Here is a 24,236-nt window from a genome sequence, read left to right as displayed (position 1 = left end):
ACCGGGGCAAAGACTTAACCGTTCACTACCAGAACTGTGCTATCCTATCCAAGACTCTGAACCATTGACTTTGGCCCAGGCCTATTGAATTGAATTGCTGGTTGTAGTGAACTGAAACTATTTGCCCTACCTCAGAAAGTATTTTTGCTGTTGATTCTTATAACCTTGCCTTTTTACCCCTTTCTAAAGTAACTGAAGTGCCATTTTGCTCCCACTTCAGGGGAGCTGAACTTGTTCAGAAACTGATTGGTTGTGTATTGTAGCATATTAGATTGTGATATTGAGCTTCTCTTGCTAGTGGAATGTTTTCCAACTGACTGTGTAAATAAATGTATATTCTTTTACCACACGGGCAAATACTCGTAAGTACCGCTTTGCTGCAATGTGTTGTGTTTATGGAGCTCCGTTCCTGGTTCCTGGTTTCAGTTTTTTACAAGTGAACTTTGATTGATAGTTCTTTGGACCCGCCTTGGATTGCTGGGGATTGGCTCCCAGGTTCCATCACTATATATCCTGCTAGCATGCGCACGCTGTGCGCGCACACAGGCAAGTACTCATAAGTACCACTTTGCCGCAGCGGTGCAGGGGCGGTGCTTGCGGTACAGTGAATTGACCAGACACACAGTCTACATTTGTTAACAGCGCTACAGCTAAGGTTTGATCGTGTGATTTTATTATCTGGTGTGTTTTTTTTCCATGGTTTTTGCTATGTACACTTTGAAATCTAACATGCCAGTCTGCTTAGCCAAAGCCCCTCTCTTGACAACTCAGCACAGTGTACTGCATTCTTCGCATACTGTTATTAATCTAACCCCCTTTAGGACATGCACACTGTTGCAAACCAATCTCGGTGGACTGCCGGTGCATTGTTTATCATCCGTGCCTTCTTTGGAGGGTGCGGAGCAATCTCTAGCACGCACGCCTGGCAATGTAATTAATCCTGAATTAGACCCCATTCTAACTGTGCCCGGAAATCACCGTTCTCTGGTATGGATTCACATGTTCATGAATATTCCCCGTCATCAGGCTGGGAATCCTCAGTTAAGAAAAAATCTATTTCATTTTTGTTTCTGAATTGTCTTTCTACTATTAACCAATCACTGGTCTCTGGGTCATACTGCCCCCAACCAATGACTCTAGCTTTTACTGCATATTGTGTTTTTTCCAAGAGTTTACTCTTATTTTTTCGGTCAATTCGAGCCTCAAGCTCCACCGATTCTTCTTCCGATCAACGGGGACCCATTTCGGAAATTATTACGTCCCTCAAGGGCGGATTTTCATCGAATTACACTTCTTGGAGGATTCCGGAAGAACTTTGAGGCCTACCCCGATTCAGAAATGGCCCAGGACGAAGGAGATTCGAGGCCTACTGGATCCAAACTGTTTAGGACCTGCCAAGGATGTGGACTGCAGAATGTCTTTAAGGAGGACAAGTACTCCCGGTGCCTCTACTGCCTACACGCTGACTGTGCGTTCTGCAAGAACATGTCTGTCCGGACCATGAAGGACCATCGTAAATGACTCGCTGACTGGCTGGAGGCGAAGAGCCCAGCAGCAGGTGAGAAGAAGAAGTCTGAGCGGTCTTCTAAGACCTTTGAGGGCGCTCCAGCGACGGGGGTCCAACAAAAGGCAAAGCACCATGAGTCCGCGGGCACTGGGAGTGCCGTTTGTTCGGGATCCTCGGCTGCCAGGCAGGGCGCGATGTCACTGACGTCATCATCCACGAGCCAACGCTTTGGCTCGGTGAAAAGGAAGTCGGAGAACCTGGGTAAGCTTTGGGAGAAGCCCCGGTCGATCCCGATGGAGAAAGCCAAGGGGGGGGTGAGACGGTGACCATCCTCCTAAGGTGAAGGCTTCAGATGCGCCCAAGGTCGTGAAGGCCTTATTCACCCGGTGAAGGCCTCGATTGAAGGAGTTGTGGCGGCTTTGGCAAAGCCTGCGGAGGCTACCGCAGTGGAGACGACTTCTGGGCCTAGAGTTTCCCTGCCACCCCGGAGGGAAACATCTTTCCAGCCTATTGAGAAGACCCCTGTGAAGCCCCGGGAACCCCCGTGAAGCCCCGGGACAAGAAAGAGGGGAGGGGCACAGTAGCCCTAACAGACACTCCAAGGATGAGCTGGCTGGCGCCAAAGCTATCCTGGACAAGAAGTTTGAGGAGGTCAGGACCTATGGGAAGGATCCCGACGAGGTGGACGTAGAGAGCAAAGGTGGAGCCGAAGAGGAGCCACAGGTCATGGAGGAAACGCAGAACCCCACTCCCCAGCCGACGTTCCCGTCGCAACCGATGCCTACGCCACAGGACAATTCGGGAGCAATCTTGATGGCTTTGCAGACCCTGTGTAAGGAGATAAGGACAAGGTTGCCCTTACCCCCAGCAGACAATCCAGCGGCGCCTGGACCGTCGGGGAGCCCACCGAGCAAGTGGAGGTTAGTCCATCCTCCCCCTCCCTTCCAGCCTTCACCCCCATACCCCCTCCGAGGGACAAGACGGAGAAAGGGACAGAGACGGCGTGGCCGAGGCAGATCTGGTTCCCGGACCTTCTGGACTTGTCGGCATCCCTACCGGTCAAGCTGCCGACGGACGCAGATCTTCTTTCCAGAGAAGGAGGCGCCATCCTTCATCACGACCCAGAGTCGCTGAACTTGCTGGCCTGGCTCCTGCAGCACTGGAGTTTGGAGGGTACGATATCCCGGCTGACTGCAGAGAGGTTCTTGCAAAGGCCAGGGCGTCCTCAACTCTCAAGTGCTACGGACATAAGTGGAAGAGGTTCTCTGTCTGGTGCCGTGCACAGAAGATTAACCCTCTGTGGATTACGGCCCCTCAAGTACTGCCGTACCTACTGTCGCTGGCCAAGGCTGGACTAGCGCACGCTTCCATCAAGATACATCTGGCTGCGATCTCCCGATACACCAGAACTACGGGACGGGCGTCCATGTGGTCTCATCGCCTGGTGAAGGAATTTATGCAGGGACTGTTCCGATCGTTCCCGCCGGTGAAGGCTCCTGCCCCAGCGTGGGAACTCAACGTGGTGCTGTCTAGGCTCATGGGGGCGCCATTCGAGCCTCTGCATTCGGCGCTGTTGAAGTTCCTGTCATGAAAGACAGCTTTTCTTGTGGCCATCACCTCCGCACGACCAGTGGCAGAGATCCAGGCCCTATCCTGCAAGCCTCCATACAAGTCAAGACTTTTAACAACACAAGGGTGGTGCTGAGGACGCACCCCTCCTTTATGCCCAAGGTGCTATCGGACTTCCACCTCAACGAGCCCTTGGTGTTACCAGTTTTCTTCCCGTCGCCTTTTTCACCGGCCGGGAGGACATTGCACTCGCTGGATGTGGCTAGAGCACTGAAGTTCTACGTGGACCGCACAAAGGCTTTTCGGGCAGACGTCACAGCTGTTTGTGAACTTTGGACCTGTGAACCAAGGGAAGGCTCTCTCGAAGGCTTCCATTTCCAGATGGCTCTCCGGCTCCATCATGCACTGTCACCGGTTGGCAAACCGACCGTTGCCCGGCCATCCGAGAGCCCATTCGACCAGAGCGATCGCTGCTACCACGGCGTTCTTGTCTGGTGTGCCCCTGCTGGATATCTGCAGGGCTGCTACGTGGAGGTCGACGCACACCTTCACGAGATTCTACTGCGTCGACCGGGATTCCAGGGAGGAGTCCAGAGTCGGCCAAGCAGTGCTGCGCAACCTGTTCGCCTGAAGGAGAGCCTGGTGGGGAGGTAAGAGTTGCTTAATGTTGAGTTTATGTAATGCTTAATGTTGAGTCTTTGCCACCTCCCGTGGTTGTGCATGTGTGTACTGCTATGTATTATATTCATGAGCATGTGAATCCATGCCAGACCCCATGCTGGAGAAGGAACAAGTTACTTACCTGTAACTGTTGTTCTCCAGCATGGGTCTGGCATGGATTCACATGCGAACCCTCCCTCCTACCCCTCTGCTGCTCGTCACTTGGTCATACTGCCACTTTACGTGCTACCAAATCTGAAGATGGCTGCGAGAGGCGGGGCTTAGGGAGAGGGCAGTCATTGGCTGGGGGCAGTATGACCCAGAGACCAGTGATTGGTTACTAAGAAAGACAGATCAGAAACTAAACATACTGATATTTTCTTTACCGAGGATTCCCAGCCTGACGACCGGGAATATTCATGAGCATGTGAATCCATGCCAGACCCATGCTGGAGAACAACAGTTACAGGTAAGTAACTTGTTCCTTGTGCTCTATGCAACAATGTCTTTTTGTTCAACAATTGCTACTATAGGCAGAGAATTGGTGTAGCCATGGGGGCTAGCTATGCCCCAGCGCTCGCCAACATTTTCATGCACCAATTTGAGGAGCAATTTGCATTTGTTGATAGTCCATTTGTTGAATTCATTCATGTGTGGAAACGTTACATAGACAATGTATTTTTGGTATGGATGGGTACAGTGGACGGTCTTAATGTATTTGTTAATTACTTGAACAACAAGGATTGGGGAATCTCATTCACACATGAATACAGTAGTACCAGTATTAACTTTCTAGATCTTTCAATTAGTCTGGTCGACAATATCATTGTTACAAAAACATTTCGCAAGGCAACTTCAGTTAATGCAATCCTACATGCTTCTAGTTGCCATAAAAAGTCAGTTATTACTAATATACCCAAAGGGGAATTTATTAGAGCACGTAGGAATTGCTCAAATGACAGGGACTTCTCAAACTAATGCAATTTTTTATGTGAGAAATGTAAAGCAAGAGGGTATGATTTAAGCACGGTGACTAAAGCAGAACATGCTTCACAAAATATGAAGAGGGTGGACTTACTCACTCCCAAAATCAGATCCAACTCTACTCATACCAATAAATTGAAATGTATCACACGGTACAAAACACATAGCTCTAACCTGTACAAAATTGTTCGACGCCATTGGCACTTACTACAATTAGATCAAGAGATCTCACCATGGTTGGACAATTCTCCTAATTTCATTTATAGCAAAGCAAGTAATCTGAAAAATATCTTATCCCCTTCCTTTATGGACAGCCGGCAACTCACTACAACTTGGCTTAGTCAGAGATGCAACAAGGGCTTCCATAAATGTGGAAGAAGTTCAATGTGCTGTCACGCACTTGAGACCTCTCAAATTGATTTTGGGAACCTTGGCATTTTCAAAGTGAACTCTTTCATTAATTGCAACACAAAATTCTGTGTTTACTCCATCTTGTGCATATGTGGTAGGCATTACATTGGTAGTACAATTAGGCCTCTCAAGACGCGAATAAGGGAGCATTTATCTACCATTTCAAACCATGACTCCAAATACCCACTTGCCATGCATTGGCAAAAAATTCACCAGCTAGATAACAAGTCACAGATAAATTTGTCGGCATGGCAAAAGTAACTTTACCACAACGTGGAGGTAATCTTACTCTTACATTGAGACAATTGGAAGCATGGTTAATTTATCAATATCGAACTGTATCCAATGGCCTCAACAGCGATCATGAATTATCTGTGTTTCTCTGAAGTCATTTCTTAATTACTGCATTAAAGCAGTATGGGGTTCCATACATGTCAGCATATATTTTGGATGGGAACTGTCCTGTGTAACCAACACTGGTAGCCACTAATGTCTCATGTGCATAAGTAACGACCACACACTTATATTCTAATTAGACCGCATGGACGTGACACTGAGAACCGGGGGACACAGGTACCTCCTAACAGGTGTTTCTTGTTCTTTATCTTTTTTGTCAATTGTTATTGTTATAGTTATTGTTATTTTGCATTTATATAGCGCCTTATATACCATTGGTATGGTCTGAAGGCGCTGGTAGGGTGAACGCCCTTGGGAACCGAAGTTCAGATCAGTAGAGAGAGTAGATAGAGTCAAAAGGTGCGTGTGAGCACCGAGTATGTGTGCAGCTCGTGCGGTATCAGTGTAATAGCTGCTTCTTAGCCGTAGGTGTGGTGGTTGAGAGATCAGGAGTATGTGTTCATTCTGGCAGGATTTATCCAGACCGGATGTGGCTACGTTAGGCCTGAGGAGAACGCCTGGCTGGGGGTGAGTAGCCAGTAGTGTTTACTTAGAATGATGTGGAGTGAGCGGCGGATGTTGCTATGAGAACAGTTATACCGAATGGTGTCATAGTATCTCTGTGTTCTAGTTGAGTGGTGATGTAAATGAGAGATTAAGCATGGTGATGTGATATGATGGGTTGTATGGTCTTTCAAACGTTCTCTGCATTCCTGTATTTGCTGTATTCTTAACAGCTGTGGCCTTTTCGTCTCCCATGCCAATTGATTGATGGCAATTGGTAAATGTGGCGGCACCTCAATGCGGTGTACCATTGCTAATTGATAATAAATGGGAAGCCATTTAGTTGGCAATATTGGTGATAATGGCCAAGACTCTTTTTGATTAATTTTTGCACTTAATTTGTGCAGCATAATCTAATTTATACACAGTACATTTTGGCCAGTATAGTTCTCAGCACCTGCTTTAATTCCAATTGAATTAAATAGTCAGTGTGCACCAGCTGCTTATTCACGTATATAGAATGTGTGTTTCACACCCAACATGGCCGCCGCAGGACAACACTTGCTTCTGCAGTTCTAGTCACTCACGTGATGCTTGTTTCTATGTAAATAGGAGCTCAGCTATCATGCGCGAGGCTCCAGTGTTTTCAGTATGGGCGGAAAAGCAGGTAAATCCGGGTCTTTCGCGCAGACCCCTACAGACATTCTGTCCTGGGGCATACGCACGTGACCGTCTCGCACTCGTGAGTCAATTACCTTTTCTAATTAGATCCTTCCTTTTTCACTTTCCACCCTACACGGCGTCTGGTGCATGCCGTCTATCTTGGGCAACCTCATCTTTCATGCTTTTCTTGACAACTCCACTATCAACACACAATTTACGTTTATATAGGTATGTGACCTTCTTTAATTAATTTTTGTCGTATGACATATAACAAGCAATCTAACTACTTCCTTGTGGCAAACCTAGCATTTTTCTGCTTACAGCGGAGCCGTAACTTTTATTCGATATACAATTCAAAACCATATAGGTAAGAATCATTGGCAATTGCCGTAATTCTGAGGTGTATACTAATTAGGCATCTGTTCACAAGCCGTAACGAGGGTTTTTTACTAATATTGACCTTGTTGGCTATACAACACCATATATTTTGTTTCCTTCTGTAGCACCAGAACTAGTCTCAAGTTTCTTCAGGTAAAATGGTTCCCTATTTTTCGAGAGCACATGGACAATGGTGTGATCAGTTTTGTATTCACGGGACAGTTCCGATCACTGATTTGGATTGTTTCTCTCTCCTTTCTTTACATACATGGCACTTGACTCGATCCTCTCATGAACTTCAATGAACAATTTTTTTTATTTTACATTTATAAAGCGCTCACACAGCCCGCAGGCATCGAGGCGCTGTTACAGGAATTGTTTGTTTTTCTTAGTTGCGTAATTGTGTTTTTTTTTTTTTTGTCTTAGTTACGTATTTATAACGCGCTTAAACACCCAGAGGTTTCTAAGCGCGGACCCGGGGATCGAACCTGTTGTTGCTTCGTGTCGTCTTGCTTCCAAGACGCGCACGCTGCCGCTGAGCTATCCTCCCGGGACAATTGGTTGTATATACTTTCATGTTAATTATTTTACTGCCATGATATGTTATATGTTTTTTTGTTGTTTGTTTTTTGTCTTTGACAATTAATTTGGCACACCATGTTGGGCTACTTTGTGATGTCTATACAAAATGCCACTTCTATACTCGGCCTATACTTTTGGTCTGGATGGTTTACAATCATTGAAAATCAACATGAATGACTGTCACATATGTACATATATTCAAATAACCTTGCAGCCTTGGAAGAAGAGCACGGTTGCTCGAAACACGTGTTGGCTGTTCTTGATGTGCATTAAATAATGCTTAATTGAGCACTTTAATCTCTGGTTGTGTGTGCAATTATTGGGAGCAAACAAACCCTCATCACATGAATAGAAGGAGTGTGCGTAACATCTTTAGAGATGTGAGTGCCCTGCAGGAGGTTACATCTCCAGACATTGAACAAATCGAAATTTATTGCAGAAACATCTCAATCTATAATATAATTTTGGATAACACCGGCAGTGGTGGCCAACATCATAGGGCAGGCAAAAATTAGTCTGTTTGACATGGGCTTTTTGCTAGCAGAAGATCCTGCCCAAGCAACCTTTCAATCCAAAAACATTGTCCACAAATCAAATATTTACCAAAGCTTACATTCATGTGAGCCAAGGGATTCCAGGTTGCCCTCAGTGGTGGGAAAGTAACCATCACTGCTGCTCATTGCGAGCTGTAATTCAAGAGCGCATTCACATTTACAAACCTCAATTCAAAACCTCCCTCATGTGTTTCATATAATTGCCCTGCAAGAAACGTGGTTAACTACCTCCCCAGCTTGGGATGGATATGATATCATATTGGCAACTGCCTTACTGACAGGAGGGATACCGTTTTCAGGATTATTGGTAGCAGTAAACTTAAAAATGGGTCTGTCCATTTCAGAGTGGGGGATGGAAAGTGCCTATATCTTATTAGTAAAAATGACCTGTGGCACACAAAGCTTGGCCCTAGTAAACCTCTATCGCAACCCGGCAGCTTTAACAGATGAGACCTTTTATGCGGGTTTGAGTCGCATTTTGCATCTAATTCACATGGCAAGAGACATCACATATACTATCATTTTGGGTGATGTAAATCTAGATTGTTGGAACACTAAGCGTGATACAAAAGAGGCACCACATGGACTGCATACAGTTCATCATGGTAAATGGGGCAGTGTGGCGAAATCCGCGCCCAGTATACGTGGTTTTGCAACAAAAGTACTAGCATTATTGACTTTCAGAGTTTGGAGACCCTTACATTGCCATATAGTGACCATAAGTTACTTTCCCTGGCAATTACAGGAAATTATCAGAAACAGAGAAAGCACATATTAACCACGCCGCAAAGAATAGACTAAGATGTAGGGATGCTGAAGTGTCAGCATATAGCCATACCCTGGAGAGAAATGCTAGTTCAGAGGCACCGGCACATTACATACAGTTATTGGAGCCATATACTAACATGGTCTCCATGCTGTCGAAGGGCCGGCCAAAGTACAGACATGCCTTTGATTCTGAAATTCAAATACAAAGAGCAGCATACCAGAAAAAAAGAAGGTGCCTCAATAGCTGCAGGGTCAAAGACCTGTCCGCAGGAATTGAATAATGCCAAATGCACTATAAAAACTGGGTCAAGTCAAATAAACATCTCATGTTTCAACATGATAGTGAACAAATGGGACGGGCGATGGCAAACAAAGATTTTGCCGAGATGTGGCATCTACTCAATAATCAACCTTCTCATATGCAGGCTGTTGCACAACTAAGTGTGGTTAATGAAGAAAGTGGATTGACTATTATTCCAATTTATATGCCGATCCGGGCTTCGATGAACATCACAGTGTGCAGTCAGCAACAGCAGGTTGGTCCTTGAGAGTCTCTCCAACTGTCATTGAAGATTTGATAAGTTGTGCCAGCTCCCTAGGGTTGCAGGTACCGATGGACTTACAAATTGTATGCTTAAAGCAAGCATATCTGAATGGGCATTGATTTTGAATCAGATCTTTCAACTTCTTATAAAGACGCGAGTAGTGCCGATGTCTTGGAAAACCTCTGTGATCGTACCCATTTTTAAGAAGGGGCATTGCACGTCACCCCAAAACCATCGACCCATCGCATTGTTGGATGCCCCAGGCAAGATTTTCACTCAACTAGTGCTTAGGGACTTTAACGCATGGACGCTTGCAAATGATCTGCGTGATCCGAATCAGATAGGATTTGTGCCAAGAATGGGCACCCATGTCAACCTAATATTCCTGAATGCAATCAAGGCACAGTGCCAGGCCATGAGGCAAGCTATATACTTTGCTTTCGTGGACTTGCACTCTGCGTTCGATTCCATCTCGCATGTCATGTTGCTGGAGAAATTAACAAGAGATCACTGTCCGGTGTCCCTTTATGAAATGATCTACGATTTACACTCAGGGACGTCCATGTGCGTCCATCTCTCGCTTGATGGTGTCCTCTCTGCACCCATCCACACAGCTCGTGGCCTTAAACAAGGGTGCCTATTGACATCATCTGTGTTCAACTACTTCATACATGATCTTAGATATGTATTTGCAAAGGTACTCTCAGACTTCCCGAAATTGAACAACCATCCTGTAAAGGCATTGTTGTATGCAGATGACCTTGTTTTAATTTCTAAAACCCAATTGGGTCTTCAAAACTTATTGACAGCTTTCCAAGGTTACATTCAACAAAATGAATTAAGACTGAACACAGAGAAAACCCAGATTGTCTTATATGCACCGACAAGGGTTGGATCTAAGCGTTTTGTGTGGTCTGTTAATGAGGTACAGCTACAAATTGCATCACAATATACTTACCTGGGCATATGTTTCGAGGGCTAAGTAAATGCAAAAAGTCAGATCCTTTGTGTGGAAAAGAAACTAGACACAGCGATATGTCAAACAAAAATAGTCTTGCATAGATATGGGAAATTCTCTATCAAACCAGCATGGTTTTATTGGAATCAAAGGGTGGTGCCAGTGTTACTGTATGGCCTGGAGACGCTTCCTACAAGCTTTGGTCTTCAATTCGATGAGTGGGAAGCTAAATTCTGGAGGCAAATTTTGCAATTGCCTGCTTATGTGTCACATCCTTGGATCAGGTATGAACTAGGGTTGGTTTCCCTCCACGCCTTATACAACTGGAGACTTTGTTCCTTATTCAGGAAATGTTTGATTTTAACAAATGTCAACATTATCCTGAGATTGCTCTCTGCCTACATGTTTTCGACCAAACATTGTTTCATGGTTACCTGGGTAAATCATTTTTGTCAAATACTAGCATCCTGCGACATCACCATTGAGTTGCTGATCATCAATTCCTGATAAGGCCAAAGGGAAATTATATAACGTTGATTGGACTCGTACTTGTGAGCTATGCATGAGATATAAGGATGGTGACTTTTTCAGGTTTCCGCCAAAGAAAATGCGCACTTTATCTCCCTATTTAGTTAGAGTACCAACATCTAAATATGGGCTAGCAATACTACGCCTGCGCTTCAATTTATGGCTCACAAAAGAGGTTCTTGCAAGGCCACATTTACTAAATCCACAAGAGAACATCTGTCGATTTTGTAACAACATAGATGCAACAGAAACCCTGGAACATGTGATTACCCAGTGTCTTGCATTACGAGATCTTCGATAGATACATTATGCCAGACACTGCAAATATTGAGGTAATCTGGAATATAAAGACTGTTGGGCAATCATCATGAGTAGTGAACATCTGCCAATTCAGTTTGCTACTATTAACTTCTTGAACAGTCTTCAACTAGAAGCATGAAGGGTGGCGAATATTCAGGTCAGGGGTATATGTTGATGAGAAGTTGTCTTGGAAATCAGTTCGCTCATCACATTTATGATATAATGAGAAAATCACTTGCATGTGAGTTATTACTTTCGTTATCGTTGATTTATTTAATGTGATCTCTAATTTTATGTATACCATTGTTTTAAATGTATATGAAACCTATTAACTTTGCTGTAAGAATATTGAAAGGTTGATTAAATTCAACTAAAACAGTAAAATAAAAAAAATAAAAAATGTTCTTTTACCAAGAAACCTTGAGTAAGTGTTTGCTTGAATCACTGTGATGGCTGCTCGTTTGAGTAACCTCTTGTACTACTCACTTTACTCTTGAGATAAGTCTGGCCTCTCAGCCACTGCTACCACATTACTGTGTAGTACAGGCTTGTACCAAAGGTGAAATTGTACTGACACTTGTAGTCGTAATTGTGTGTAGTGTTCCCAAAGGGTACTGCATGTGATTCTACCTAACACCCCCCAAACACACACACACACACACTCACACAGTCACAAACACTGTTACTTGCATTTAAAGTGAGAAATGCAAATGGTGACTTTATTTAATGCTACACTCAACACAATTCTTAGGTTCAAACACTCTCTCTAAATGTGTAGCTATCCACTGCACATCGTTGCTCTCCCCAGACTGCATCACTTGCATTTGAACATCAAGTGAGGTTCTTGTGTTGCTCAGCAATCTGAAATTCCTTGTGTGAATCTATGAAGGTCGTTCAGCATTTGCAGGCGGGGGAGGGGCAGTCCTAACATGAGGGAAACTCTGGCCCATAAGCTTTCTGTCAGACATTATTGCAACAACGGTGGTGGACCAGAGGTTAGAACCCACACCCGGTGGTCCCCCGAGGGTTTGGTTAGATCTTACCCACCAATGTTTTATCGCAGTATAAAAACTACTGAACATGTGTTGCAGGGATTTTTATTCCTATTAATGTCATTCTTTTTTGGCTGAATTCATTGCTTCTGCCCGTATAAAGTCAGACCAAACAGTATTTCACCAAGGTCAGTTGAGTTTTTTTATTGTACTTTTTTTTGCACTGACTTATTTTCTGGTGCACTCAACTCCTGCAACTTTCCTGTATATAAACACTCACCCGGACAGTGTGGCTAGTGCTGCTCATCTCTCCCCTCCCCCACACTGTGTGCTGCATTTGTATTTCAAGTCACTCCAAAAAATATATAAAGTGCAGTATATACATTTATCTTCTTCTGTTGTTCAGGTAGCATTAGCTTGAATGCACATACAGTAAGTATTTAATACCTGAACCGCCGAATTATACTTATCTACTTCACCTATATTTACCCAGTTCGATCACTCCAAGGCATCCAATGCTGGCTCTGGAAGCACCAAATCTAGGCAAGGTAATCCCAACAGTTATCAAATATGGCCTTCCGTCAGTCAGCAGGGACAAAGTTCGACCCCCGCCAGCTAACCAGTACTTTTTTGTATGAATCTGTGCAACTCTGCCTGACCACCATTATTAATAATTACATAACATTTCATATTGGTATTATTTGTTTTACGTTTTACTCTTAAATTTCATCTCTGATGATTGCTATGGAGAAGGCACCATCTGGACCCGCTGATGCCGTATAGTGTTGGGAGTTAGCCAGTGCAATTTTACTTAGTGTTTATCTTCGGGGGAAACAATAGCCCTACCCCACCCTGCCTCACCTGGGGCAAGCGTTGATGAGCAGCATGAAAAGCTTGACTAAAAGGTGTGAAGTTCTCTTAGAATTAACCACTACTGTAGGTACATAGTAGGTATTTCATTTTTTATTAGGTTTTGTCATTTTGCAACGTGTTCCCATAGTCATCTCAGACCATATTTCACAAGTGGGTTTGGTCCGTGAACACACATCATTTGTGAGGGTTAGGGTGTGGCTAGCTGCCTAATTTCACCACATGAGTGCTGAGCTATCCAAAATCCAAGCTTACATTTCTTTGCCAGATGCACTTTGGGGAGGAAGGATAGCTCAGGGGCAACGCATTTGTCTTGGAAGCAACACAGGTTCAAATCCCGATCCCGTGCTTAGAAACCACTTGCTGGTATTAAATGCGTTATAAATGAACAATAAAATACAACAATAAAAATGATAGTCTTGGGTCATATCAGGTGAACAGAGTTTAAATATTTGCCCCAACTATGCTCTGTATCTTATTATTAAACCCCAAGCTAACTATAGGCCGTTGTAGAGTAATAATACAGCAACTGAAACATTGTTCAGCCTTCCATGGTTAAGATGTAAAATGATATTTAGGACAATGGATCATATTATTTTATTTTCCTTTTAGGTAAATATATGCAATTTTATTTCACAATATGAAAGCATTGAAGTAGGGGTTCAAACGCAGCTCTGATGTCTGCTCCCTTTTGTTCAAATATCTCCACTACCTATACTGTACCCATGAAGCTTGTACAAGCATATATAAGCTCAAGGCCAGCACCCCACTACCTTGGGGATGGCATTGAGTGCCCAACCTGCACGACAGTAGGCAACGCAACATGTTGGGGATGGCAATTGGACATGGCTCAGCCTCACTCATGGGCAGTGCGGTTTGCATCAACTGTGGCTTTGTGAAGAGAGTAGAGACATGCAGGTAGTTTGCCTTTAGGCCTATCAGCAATGAGGAAAAGTAAATACATGTGTAGGGGGCTGCTTGCCGAGATAGTGATGCTGTTAGTTTGCCTTTAGGCCTATCAGCGATGGAGGACAATGAAATAAATGTATGCAAGGCTGTTCACAGATACTCCGGTTCTCATATCATGGCAAATGGCGGTATGCATGTCAGTTAATATGACAAATCTTGATGACAAGTACTGTAGCATTTTTTTATCCTTCAGTGGTTTATGACACAAGTGGGAATGATTTGTCAACATCAAATGGTTACCAGGAGATAATGACGGTGACCAACCCATTCCAGGGGTTTCATTTCTTTGCGAGTGGCCCAGAAAGCAACAGAGAACCAAGGAGCCGATTTTGGGAAATAGGTTATAGAACATAGTTTCAAGAGGGCAAATGTGTTTGCCACAGAATGTATCCTGTCCTGAATAAGACAAGAGAATGGCTGGCTCATAAGCTATCACAGCTAACATGAATGAAAGAAGTTTCTTAGAAAAATCAGATTCACTATCTGTACTGGCATGTCATATGCTACTCCCTTTGCTTACCCTCTAAACTCTTCTATTCTCTGCTTCCTTTGCCAAGAGCTGTCCTGTGCGCCCTGTGAGCCATGCTGTCAATGCAACACCGTCTTGGCTTCTGCTGTGAGGCTTCTCTTCACTGTGGTGGATCTTCTGGCGGGGTTATTGCTACATTGAGGCAGCTGGAGACAGGCTATATGTGCACATGGAGGAGACCGCAGAGGACCTCCTGCAGTAGGGGCTCCCTTGGTTTGAGGGACTTATAGACAGTAATGTGCAGTAGTGTGCAGTCCGGGAGATGTTCTGTGAGATGGGAACTTAGACTCCACCAAGTACTCCTAGCGAAGAAATGTGCAGGCTCGAGGTGCGCATCTGTCCTGTGAAGTGGGGACTTGGGCTCCTGTTATTTGTAGCCAAACGTGGTGTGCTGCGCAAAAGGGGCTGAACTTTGATAGCCATCAATAGCCTTATATATATGGCCTTGACGTTGCCCCATGCTCTGATCTCACTAGAGGTAAGAAAGATTATTGTGGAAGAGCAGTAAGAAGAGAAAAGCAATGAGTCATGTGGTTGGGCTAAAATTATTTCATAAGAGGAAACACTTGAGTCAGCTCAGAGGATAACAAAAGAAGGTTTAGAGTCTGTTTAGAGTTTTGCATCAGGCAACTCATCAGCAGGAGAAGCCCCGGACTGTACCAAACATTGATATCACTAGCCAGGAAAAGATGGCTGTGTTGTAAAAAGAGGTCCCCTACCAGTGATCCAAAAGTGTCACCAAAAGCAGAATCCAGAACTTGAGGGTGATAGATCAGAACATGGCCGCATGTCATTAATTAGATACCTTGAAGTCTATACACCATAACCTCCATGGCAGCATGCAATGTAACACAAAACTACGAGAATGCCAGCTTTCCTTTAGAGATAATAGAACATCTGTCTCTTTTGGGCAGTTGGCTGAGAGAGTAGGGAGCAAAACCAGTAAGAGCCCAGAGTAAACCAAAATTCCCTCAGGTATATAAGGTGGATTATATTTTAAAATTATTTGTGGAATGCCAAGTGATGTTTCCCAAAGGAACAACAATTAGTTAAATGATTCATTAAACAGTGTGAGAGGCAGGTAACAGAATAGATATACAGCATAGATGATCTGATATCTTGGTCATCAGCTTCCAATCATAATTGAGATCATGGACTGAATTGGCATCGCCTTGAGTCCTCGACTCGTGCCTGCTTGATGGCTGCAAAGATAATTGTCTTTTTGATCAGGAGAAGGTATCTCACTTTTGGCAGCTATCTAGTCGAAGAAAGGAAGCCACACGTTTAATCTCTAACACCACCAGGCCAGGCAGCTTTAAGATGAAATGAAACGGGGGCAACTTTCCACTTAAGAAAGCCATGTTGTTGGATCCCCCAGAGTTCCCTCTTTTCTCCCTTATAAGGCTCCAGGGGCACAATACGAGGAAGCGTACTTGTGGGGACAGAGGACACATTTATTGCATTAAGAGTGGAGCAACAGCGGAGGAGGTTGAACTTTTTTTGCAGGGACAAAACATGTCACACGAAACCACTAAGGGAGCAGATCCATAAATCAGGAAGGATGCTCTCAAAGACCAACTCAGCCAGGATATAAAAGGAGAGAGAATTCTTCAGAGGGTTTGGGAGATAGGACAGTGTTTCAAAGAGAAGGTAGCGGTTGGGGAGGTGAGCAAGGTGAGGGTGGAGAGGAAAGTATGCAGAGACCTAATGAGCAGTCTCCTCCTCTTTCTGGGACAAAGGCAACGACCAGACAATGTGAAGTACCAGGACAGCAGCCAAGACAAAGATCACAACCTGTATCAAGAACCCAGCTGCAGCTGGAAGCCAAGCCTTGTGAAATAAGGGTGCAAGGGCCTGCCAATCAATTGGACTGTGATTTTTTGTCTGAGCACTTTCCTGGGTAGACGCCCACAATCTTTGCTCTGTTGCTATATTAGGGGTGGATATTGGACTTCCAATCTTTTCAAATAGCAACTGAGACACAGGGTTATTATTGCTATTATTATTAAGCATACCCATTGAAAGCAATGAATTTGGCATAAATAATAGACCGTAGCAAGCACGCAACTTCTTGTTTTTCAAAGCAATCCTCACCTAGCATGTTTCCAATGAAAATGGAGGGCAGAGCTCAGTGTGGAGCCCCTCTTCCATTTTCTGGCAGAATGGACAGGAGGTGATGTGCGGAGCTGTGGCGCCAGACAACGAGAGGTATATGTGCCTTGACAGAGCCAACAGGGAAAGCAGCAGGAAGAGGGAGGGAAGATGGCCAGCGGTTGAGTGCAGCTCACGACTTGCTCCGAACTCGGGCTTGGATTCTGAGATTCAGCCTGGGTTTGGAGCACCCGAGCGAGGGGGCTAATTGTTTATTCTGTTGACACCAGCTGTGGCAGGGCTGCCTGGACATTCCATTCTAGAGCCTCATGAGTGACACACATCTTTTGTTTTTATGGCACTGACTTTTGAATCTGGTGACACAGAAGAGATTACCTTATGGCACACATTCACACTCCTGGAAAATGTGTGTAAGACTTGTCAAATTTGGATTCAAAGTTCAGAGAAATTAAAGGCACACAAATGTTGAAATGGGTGTTGTGCCATATGTAGCACTTTCTCAAGGCATACGTTTCTTGATCCGAATTTGTAGTTGGGCTTGAGATGTCAAGTTCTTTGGGTAATCACTGACACACTGTGGGTGATGGTTCTTTCCCAGACAGAAACTTGTGTTGGCTATTCATCAACTCTTTGGCTCATAATCAAGCTAAATGTTCCATCGACACAACAAGGCTTCTGTTTAAGTAATGGACCACCTTTAATCCTTTAATCATGCTAAATATATTTTTGCATATTACAAAGTTATTTATTGGTTTACAACCTTTTGAAAACGTGAATCTTTGACCATATTTACTGTGTAGCAACAATATTTACAAACTGAAACGATCACCTTATTATCCTGTCTTGTTAACAGTTGGTTCTATAATCATAAAACTGGGCGCAGCGTATTCACCACGCCCCAGCCACCTGCCTGTAATGAACATGGCACTCCTGCCATCTTAAACTTTAAAGAACTCACAATGGCTGTCCTCATCCGGACAAGAGGGCCAGCACACGGTTCAGTGTTCATCTATGTACGCCAAACCATTCACCTTAAGTATTTCAAACCTTTTAATCATTCTAATTTCAATGTATTGGGCTCCTGGCCTTGACATTGTTGATGTACAGCCATGCTTGCTTTGTAAATACAAGTTCGTTTTCATTGAGTATTCACTTAGATTTTTAACGACTGACCTGACGGTAAAGTAAGTTCTAAACGCCTCTGGACCAGTGAAGCCGGCCCTGTTGTGAATGAAACAAGGCCACTGTACACAAAGCGGCAGGGCTCAGGTTTTAGAGTTTATATGTTCATTCTTTGGAGAATTCGGCAACTCTTTTCCAGTAAAAATATTCTCTTCACCTGTGCTTTGTGTTTTCAGGTGCAGTTAAAAACTACCCTTTCAAGCCAGTATGTTATTCGAACCCAGCCGACTAATACGTGCCTTTCAACACTAGAATGCGCAGCGGTTGCGCTTGCCATCATGGAAAAGAACGATGGTATCCAAGAGGTAAGACATTGTCATTTTAATATCACAAGAGTGTTACTTGGGTGCCATGCCATGCAAACAACTACTGCGAATTCAGAATTGGTTAAAGAAACACATTGTTACCTATTTGCATTTTATTATGAATATAAAATATAGAGGTGGACGTGAATGGCTGCATCCACCCTCATGTCTTCTTCATGGCATGTATTGGTATTTATAGACTGCAAAGCTAGCTAAGAAGAAACAGAACACTGTACAGACAGACACAGGGAAGGTTCTCAGTCTGTGGTGAGATTTTGTTTGAAGAACAGAGTTTTCAGCTCCTTCCTGAAGCTGGTGAGAGTGGGGCCTGTCTGCTTGTATGTACATACGTTGTTTCATGGCCCAGCCTCGTAACAGGAGAAGACTTGCTTTTCCTGTTCTTTTCTGCTATTTTCGTTTTCTAATCCTGAGATGTCACAGGTAGAGCATTGCCCACGAGCGATCTTGGGTTTTTCAGGCAGGTCGATGGAGGTGTCTATTTAAAGGTGTTACAAGCTAAGGTAATGTGGACCTGTAGGAGAACAGGTAACATGAGAAAAGGGGACACCAAGTGTTTCAAACTCTGGTTATACCTGGTCAGCACCTATATATATCGGGGTACAAAAGGGGCCGGAGGTTTTATGCATCTATAGTAGAAAATACAAGGTGACACGACTGTCTGCTATTAGCAAATGGTCATTTTTCAAATCACAACCAAACAATAATAATGTATTAGAACCTGACAAAATTCAATTCATATCCTGTATTACTATTAAAACAATCCATTAATGGAATATTAAAAATGCATACTACAATTGCAATATGTCAAACGAAATAATAATTCTGCGAAGCACATCTATTGTGGACAATTAATGCCTAATACAATAAATGCAAAAAAATTCAAAAAAGAAACTGTATACACCTCACAAACTCTCATACACTCATCATTCACACGGCATATCTATACCAATATTAACCTAAACCAAATTAAGCAACACAATTGACTTTAGAAAAACTCAATCACAAACGAAAATTGTGCCTAAATTCAACTATTAACACAAACTCAATATAATACTCAAAAATATGAAACGCAGTTAAATACAGTGATTCCCTAACTAGACAATTCTAGTTGCTATATATTATTATTAGGTATTATTAATAGGAACAAGCAACACAAAAAAGTAATGTGGGCCTGTAGGAGAAACCAGTGTAGTTCTCTGCTTACTGGTGTCATGTCATCCAATCCATTCGGACTAGTAATCGGGCACGCAGCCCTGTAACACTTGCTCTCAGGGGGGACAGGGTGGAGGCTTGAATGCCATCAGCGTGGTCATTGCCGCAAACCAGGTTGGGAGGAACCAGGGCTTAGACAACACTTCTGATATCTGATAGGTGTTACCATGCCGATATTCCTGGTGATGTGCATCTGTGTTGATGTTGCATCTGACAGACTAGTGCTGTTTGTGGTGTGAATTTATCAAAGTTCGCAGATTTGAGTTTTTTTGGCAAGATTGCCAAGGAGGATCTATTCTGTGTTCATTGAGCTTATTTTCAAGTAGGTGTTTGACGAGAGGAGACATTGGTTCAGGGGGTGAACGTGGGTGGGCAGAGTTGACTTTCATGTAGAGTTCAAAGTAGTTGGCATACTAGTTGATCTTGAAGTTCTCTTAAGGGTTCCATATAGAGACTGATGATGATAGATGAGAGTATGGAGCCCTGGGGAACACCAGAGGTGAATGGTCTACTTTGGAATCTGCAGAGTCCAATCCAAGCAATCTGCTGTCTATTGGTGAGGTTAGAACAGACCCATCCAGGTAGGGAGCAATCAAGCTCGATTAATTTGTAGAGAATGTGTCAGAGTGCTTTGTTGTTAACCATGTCGAATGCAGCAGACATGTGGAGTGGAGCTAGTAGGCAGGTCGCCAGTAGGTGCAATTCAGAGGGCAATGGGACATGATTTGGGGCAGTTATTGCGGCAATGAGAGTGGCATTATGGGAAGACTCAAGGGCAATGGTCTATACCATTGGGCTGTTATTAAAGCAATGAGGTGAAATGTGGGAATTCTTGAGGCACCTGAAATGACAAGGGGGCAGGTTCTGGGGAAATTAGTGACATGGGGTCATTTAGATACAAGCTGGAACATGTTTACCTGGGCCAACACTGGCATAGGGTTCGAAATACGGATCCTATTATTAGTAGCTAAAAGCAGCTCCTGGGTATTTGGTAACACCCAGTGAGCAGGAGCTACATCCGAGGACCCGTTTAACTCTCATATGAGATGCAAACTATCATTTTGTGTCTATTGTTGGAGACTTGTTATACTTCACATGTCTTCCAAATGTGTCTGAATACTGATTTATACACATTCCCAAACACGCAAGAGTTGCTCTCACAAAGGCATGTTTGACTGGCACCAGTTGGTCTGGTGAGCTACATGTAGCTGTTGGGGTAAAGTTAACCAGACTCTCCCAGGCTTTAACCAGGAATTAAATAGCTCCCTAATCTGTGGCAGGCATTATCATTTATTTATTTATGAGTTTATATCATGCACCATTGTCGCCTTGGTGCTACTTCAGAGTGATTGTTCACGTAGAACAACGTAAGAAGTTATGAGATGCGTTAGTAGAAGGTAGACAAGTGGTGGATAAGTGATCTTGCACTGTCAAGTTTGGAATCATGAAAGTAAAGGAGGGCAATACAATGATTAAGCCTCAGTTATTTCAGTTAACATTCAAAGTGAGCAAGGAAGCATCGGAACTAGAGGAGAAAGAAGGAGTGAAACCAGGTAAGGAGCGGGTGTCATTCGTCTTTCTCTGTTGTCCTGAGGTTGGAGTCTGGCTCGTTTGAGCAGTTATATCTTCAACATCTTTTTAAAGATGAGGTAGTTTGGCTGGTTTCCAAGTGTTGAGTTGAGGGCTTTCAGTGGTCGAAGTGGGCGGGAGCGGTTGGGAGCGGTGCTCTTCTTCTTTTTTAAATTAAGTTTTACTGTTACTATACTTTTATTTTAAAAAGATTCCGTTCTGTATGGTTTCGTTTTAAAATAAAAGTGTAGGAAGAAGTTGAAACTTGCACATTCAGTGCAGTGCACTGAACATTCACTTCCACAGCAGGCGCATGTGTTTTGGGGTGTCTAATGTTCCTGCGAGGGAACGTGGCAATGGTTTTGCTGAGGAGCGGGGGCAGGCCAGTAGGGAACATAATTCCACTACTTATTTTCGTACACTTCGACCACTCAGGGCATTCCATAGTTTGAGGGCCTATATCCCTTGAGATTTCCCCTCGTTTTTGTTGTTTGAACATCTGTTGGTAGATGGTTTGCAGCTTGGAAGAAGGCAGGTGCCTAGATGTGATGTAGGGTGTTTGTTGGGAGGTCAGTTTCTTAAGGTAACCTGGGCCCTTGTTCCGGAAAGACTTTGGCATGATGCATAGGATTTTAAATATAATCATATAGTTTAAAGGGAGCCGGTGATGCGTTTATGTGCCGGCTTAAGGTGGTCACATTTCTCCAAGTTCACAGCCAGTAACGCTTCCTCATTCGGCAGTCTTTGTAACTGGTTGTACAATTTCTTTGATACGCCATAGTACACAAAATTACATTAGTCAGTCTAAGCCATTACAAAGGATCTGGGGAGCTCCATCCGTTGGTTTCTTTGAAGGTCAGAGAGGCGCTTTCAAAGTGTGAAGTTGGAAATTGGCAACTGCATTGATCTGTGGTGGGAAACTGAGCTCTAACCCGGCATTGTTGTGGGGCCTGTTTCCAGTGAGGAAGTCCACCACCTGTTTCTACACACTTGGAGGAGCTCTGATTTCGACCTATTAAGGCGGTGTGACCTTCCCCTATCGAATACAAGATGTGCCCCAAGAAATAAGTAAAGCTGGTCAGCCTCAACTCATGCCTGTCTCGATGCAAGTGAATTTGGGCATCTTCAGGTGAGCTTTGGGAGATTCAAAGAGACATTTTTCACAAGGAGAATATGGTGGATGTATGTGAGTCAAATCTTCTCTATGTGGTTGCTGATAAAGGATTTAAGCAATTCTCAGGCAAATCCTGATAGACCTGTTCAGTGTTTTTGTCTTGGAATCAAACTGTTGTGGACTATACTGATAGAAGCTGCCAACATTTCACCACAAACTAGTTCTACTTTTATGTTCTGGCAGTTCAGGGTGTGTTATAGCCCACGCAGATATCTGCAGCCGCGTATGGTCCTGCTTAAGCCACGAACAAGCCCACGCAGATAGCCATCACGCTTCAGCCCCGCACAAGCCCATGCAGATAACCGCAGTCATGTACAGTTATGCTTCAGCCACGAGCAAGCCCACGCAGATAGCAGTAATCGCACACGTCCCCTCCTCAGACACCAACAAGCACACGCAGATAACCGTAGTCGCGCACTGCCGCGCTTCAGTCCCGAACAAGCCCATGCAGAAAGCCATAGTCGTGCTTCGGCCCGCATTAGCCCCACACATGCCCACTCACAGAATTAGCACCCGCCCTACGATTAACAGGCCGTGCAAAGAGCACTCTCCATCCCGGCCACCTAAGCTTACAGCATTATGTGAGCTCAATCTGACTACCACTTCCACTGACAGGGCTCTCCCCGCCCCCATCCCAATTCCTCGGGTACTACTATCCCTAGGGAACCCCTTTGAACCACGCCAGTTCCCATCCCTGATAGGCTATGCCCCAGGCCGTCCAGAGTCACCCCCTGCCATTTCCCAGCATCCACCCTAAGACAAAACTCTCATCTGAGTGCCAGAACCCTCACCAAATCTATGAAGTCGGGCCAGCAAAATAACTACTTGCCCTTTGCCACCTAACCACACCAATCACTATCAGAACTCACCACCAAACCCTGCCTACACCCTAAGGACTTCTGCAGGCCTCATGTCGGGCACCCCATAGAACATGACATTACTACAAGGGCACCCTCCAATATTTTGCCCCTGAAGCCTTTGACTCTGCTGTCTCCCACCACCATAACTCGTCCCCATGAGTGCAAACTACCCCCCCATGTGTGCAAACTACCCCCACTCGACTCAGAGCCCTCATTAACGCCAGGGTACTCCCAGCTCATACGTTGGATAGCAATAATCTGATAACCTCGCAAAATCTAGCCATCACTGAAACCTGGCTTCACCAGGCCCTGGCCCAGCACTCTCTTTAGCCATCCCGGATGGCTTTTCCACCCTGAGGTGCGATAGACCACTCACCTGAGGCAGAGGCGTTGCTCTCATCTACAGAGACTCTCTCCAAATCAGACCTTGTGTTAGATCCATAGAGGGTCAATGCGAGCATCTCTTGATTAAACAGACCACAACCCCTACTGACACCCATTACCTTACACATCCTCTATCATCAGCCTGGCCCATCAGCCCCCTTCGAGGAAGACTTTGTCTGCACCATAGGCATCAACATCAAGCCCACATCCAGAGTTTACTATTGGGTGACCTCAATCTATGCCTCCATGACCCCTTAGATACAGCAGGCACTGCAGTTGCCAATGCCCTCACTGCCCTCTTGTATATACATTGCGTGGCCTCACCCGCCCACAACAAAGTCAGAATCTTGGATTGGATAGCTGATTTAAATAGCCAGATCCTTATCACCCCCAACACCTATGCCCTTGGCCAGACCACCACATACTAGGCTTCTCTCTTCCTGCACAAAAACTACCATTACCCGCCCTACCCACGCTATCACCTACACAAGCCTGCAGCTCCCGCAAAATCTCCAAAGTGTGAATTGCACCCTCCCTATTGCCCCTTTGTTCTGGAACGCCTTCACGATTCCAACCCTCAATGTCTGGCAGACATTTATGTCAAGACGTTGACCAATGCAGTAAACCTGGTGGACCCGCACCTCCCTAGAAAATCCAAACTGACTTTCCACCTTAACCCAGGGTTCACCACTGACCTCCAAGCCTTGCTTTCACAGAAGAGGCAGGCGGAAGCCATCTGGAGTAAAAATC

General features: G+C 44.5%; 1 protein-coding gene across 1 annotated transcript in view; it reads left to right on the top strand.

Moving 5' to 3' along the window:
- Window positions 1-24,236, top strand: part of DTWD2 (DTW domain containing 2) — a 1,031,673-nt gene that overhangs the window by 984,373 nt on the left and 23,064 nt on the right. Inside the window, exon 5 of the mRNA XM_069625558.1 lies at window positions 18,138-18,266. Coding sequence (XP_069481659.1) covers window positions 18,138-18,266 — 129 coding nt within the window. The remainder of the gene's footprint in view (window positions 1-18,137; window positions 18,267-24,236) is intronic.

Source organism: Ambystoma mexicanum, chromosome 6p (assembly GCF_040938575.1).
Source record: "Ambystoma mexicanum isolate Mex_15411 chromosome 6p, UKY_AmexF1_1, whole genome shotgun sequence".
Taxonomy (NCBI): Eukaryota; Metazoa; Chordata; class Amphibia; order Caudata; family Ambystomatidae; genus Ambystoma; species Ambystoma mexicanum.
The sequence above is the reverse complement of the archived record's forward strand: the minus strand, read 5'-3'. Positions and strand labels throughout refer to the sequence as shown.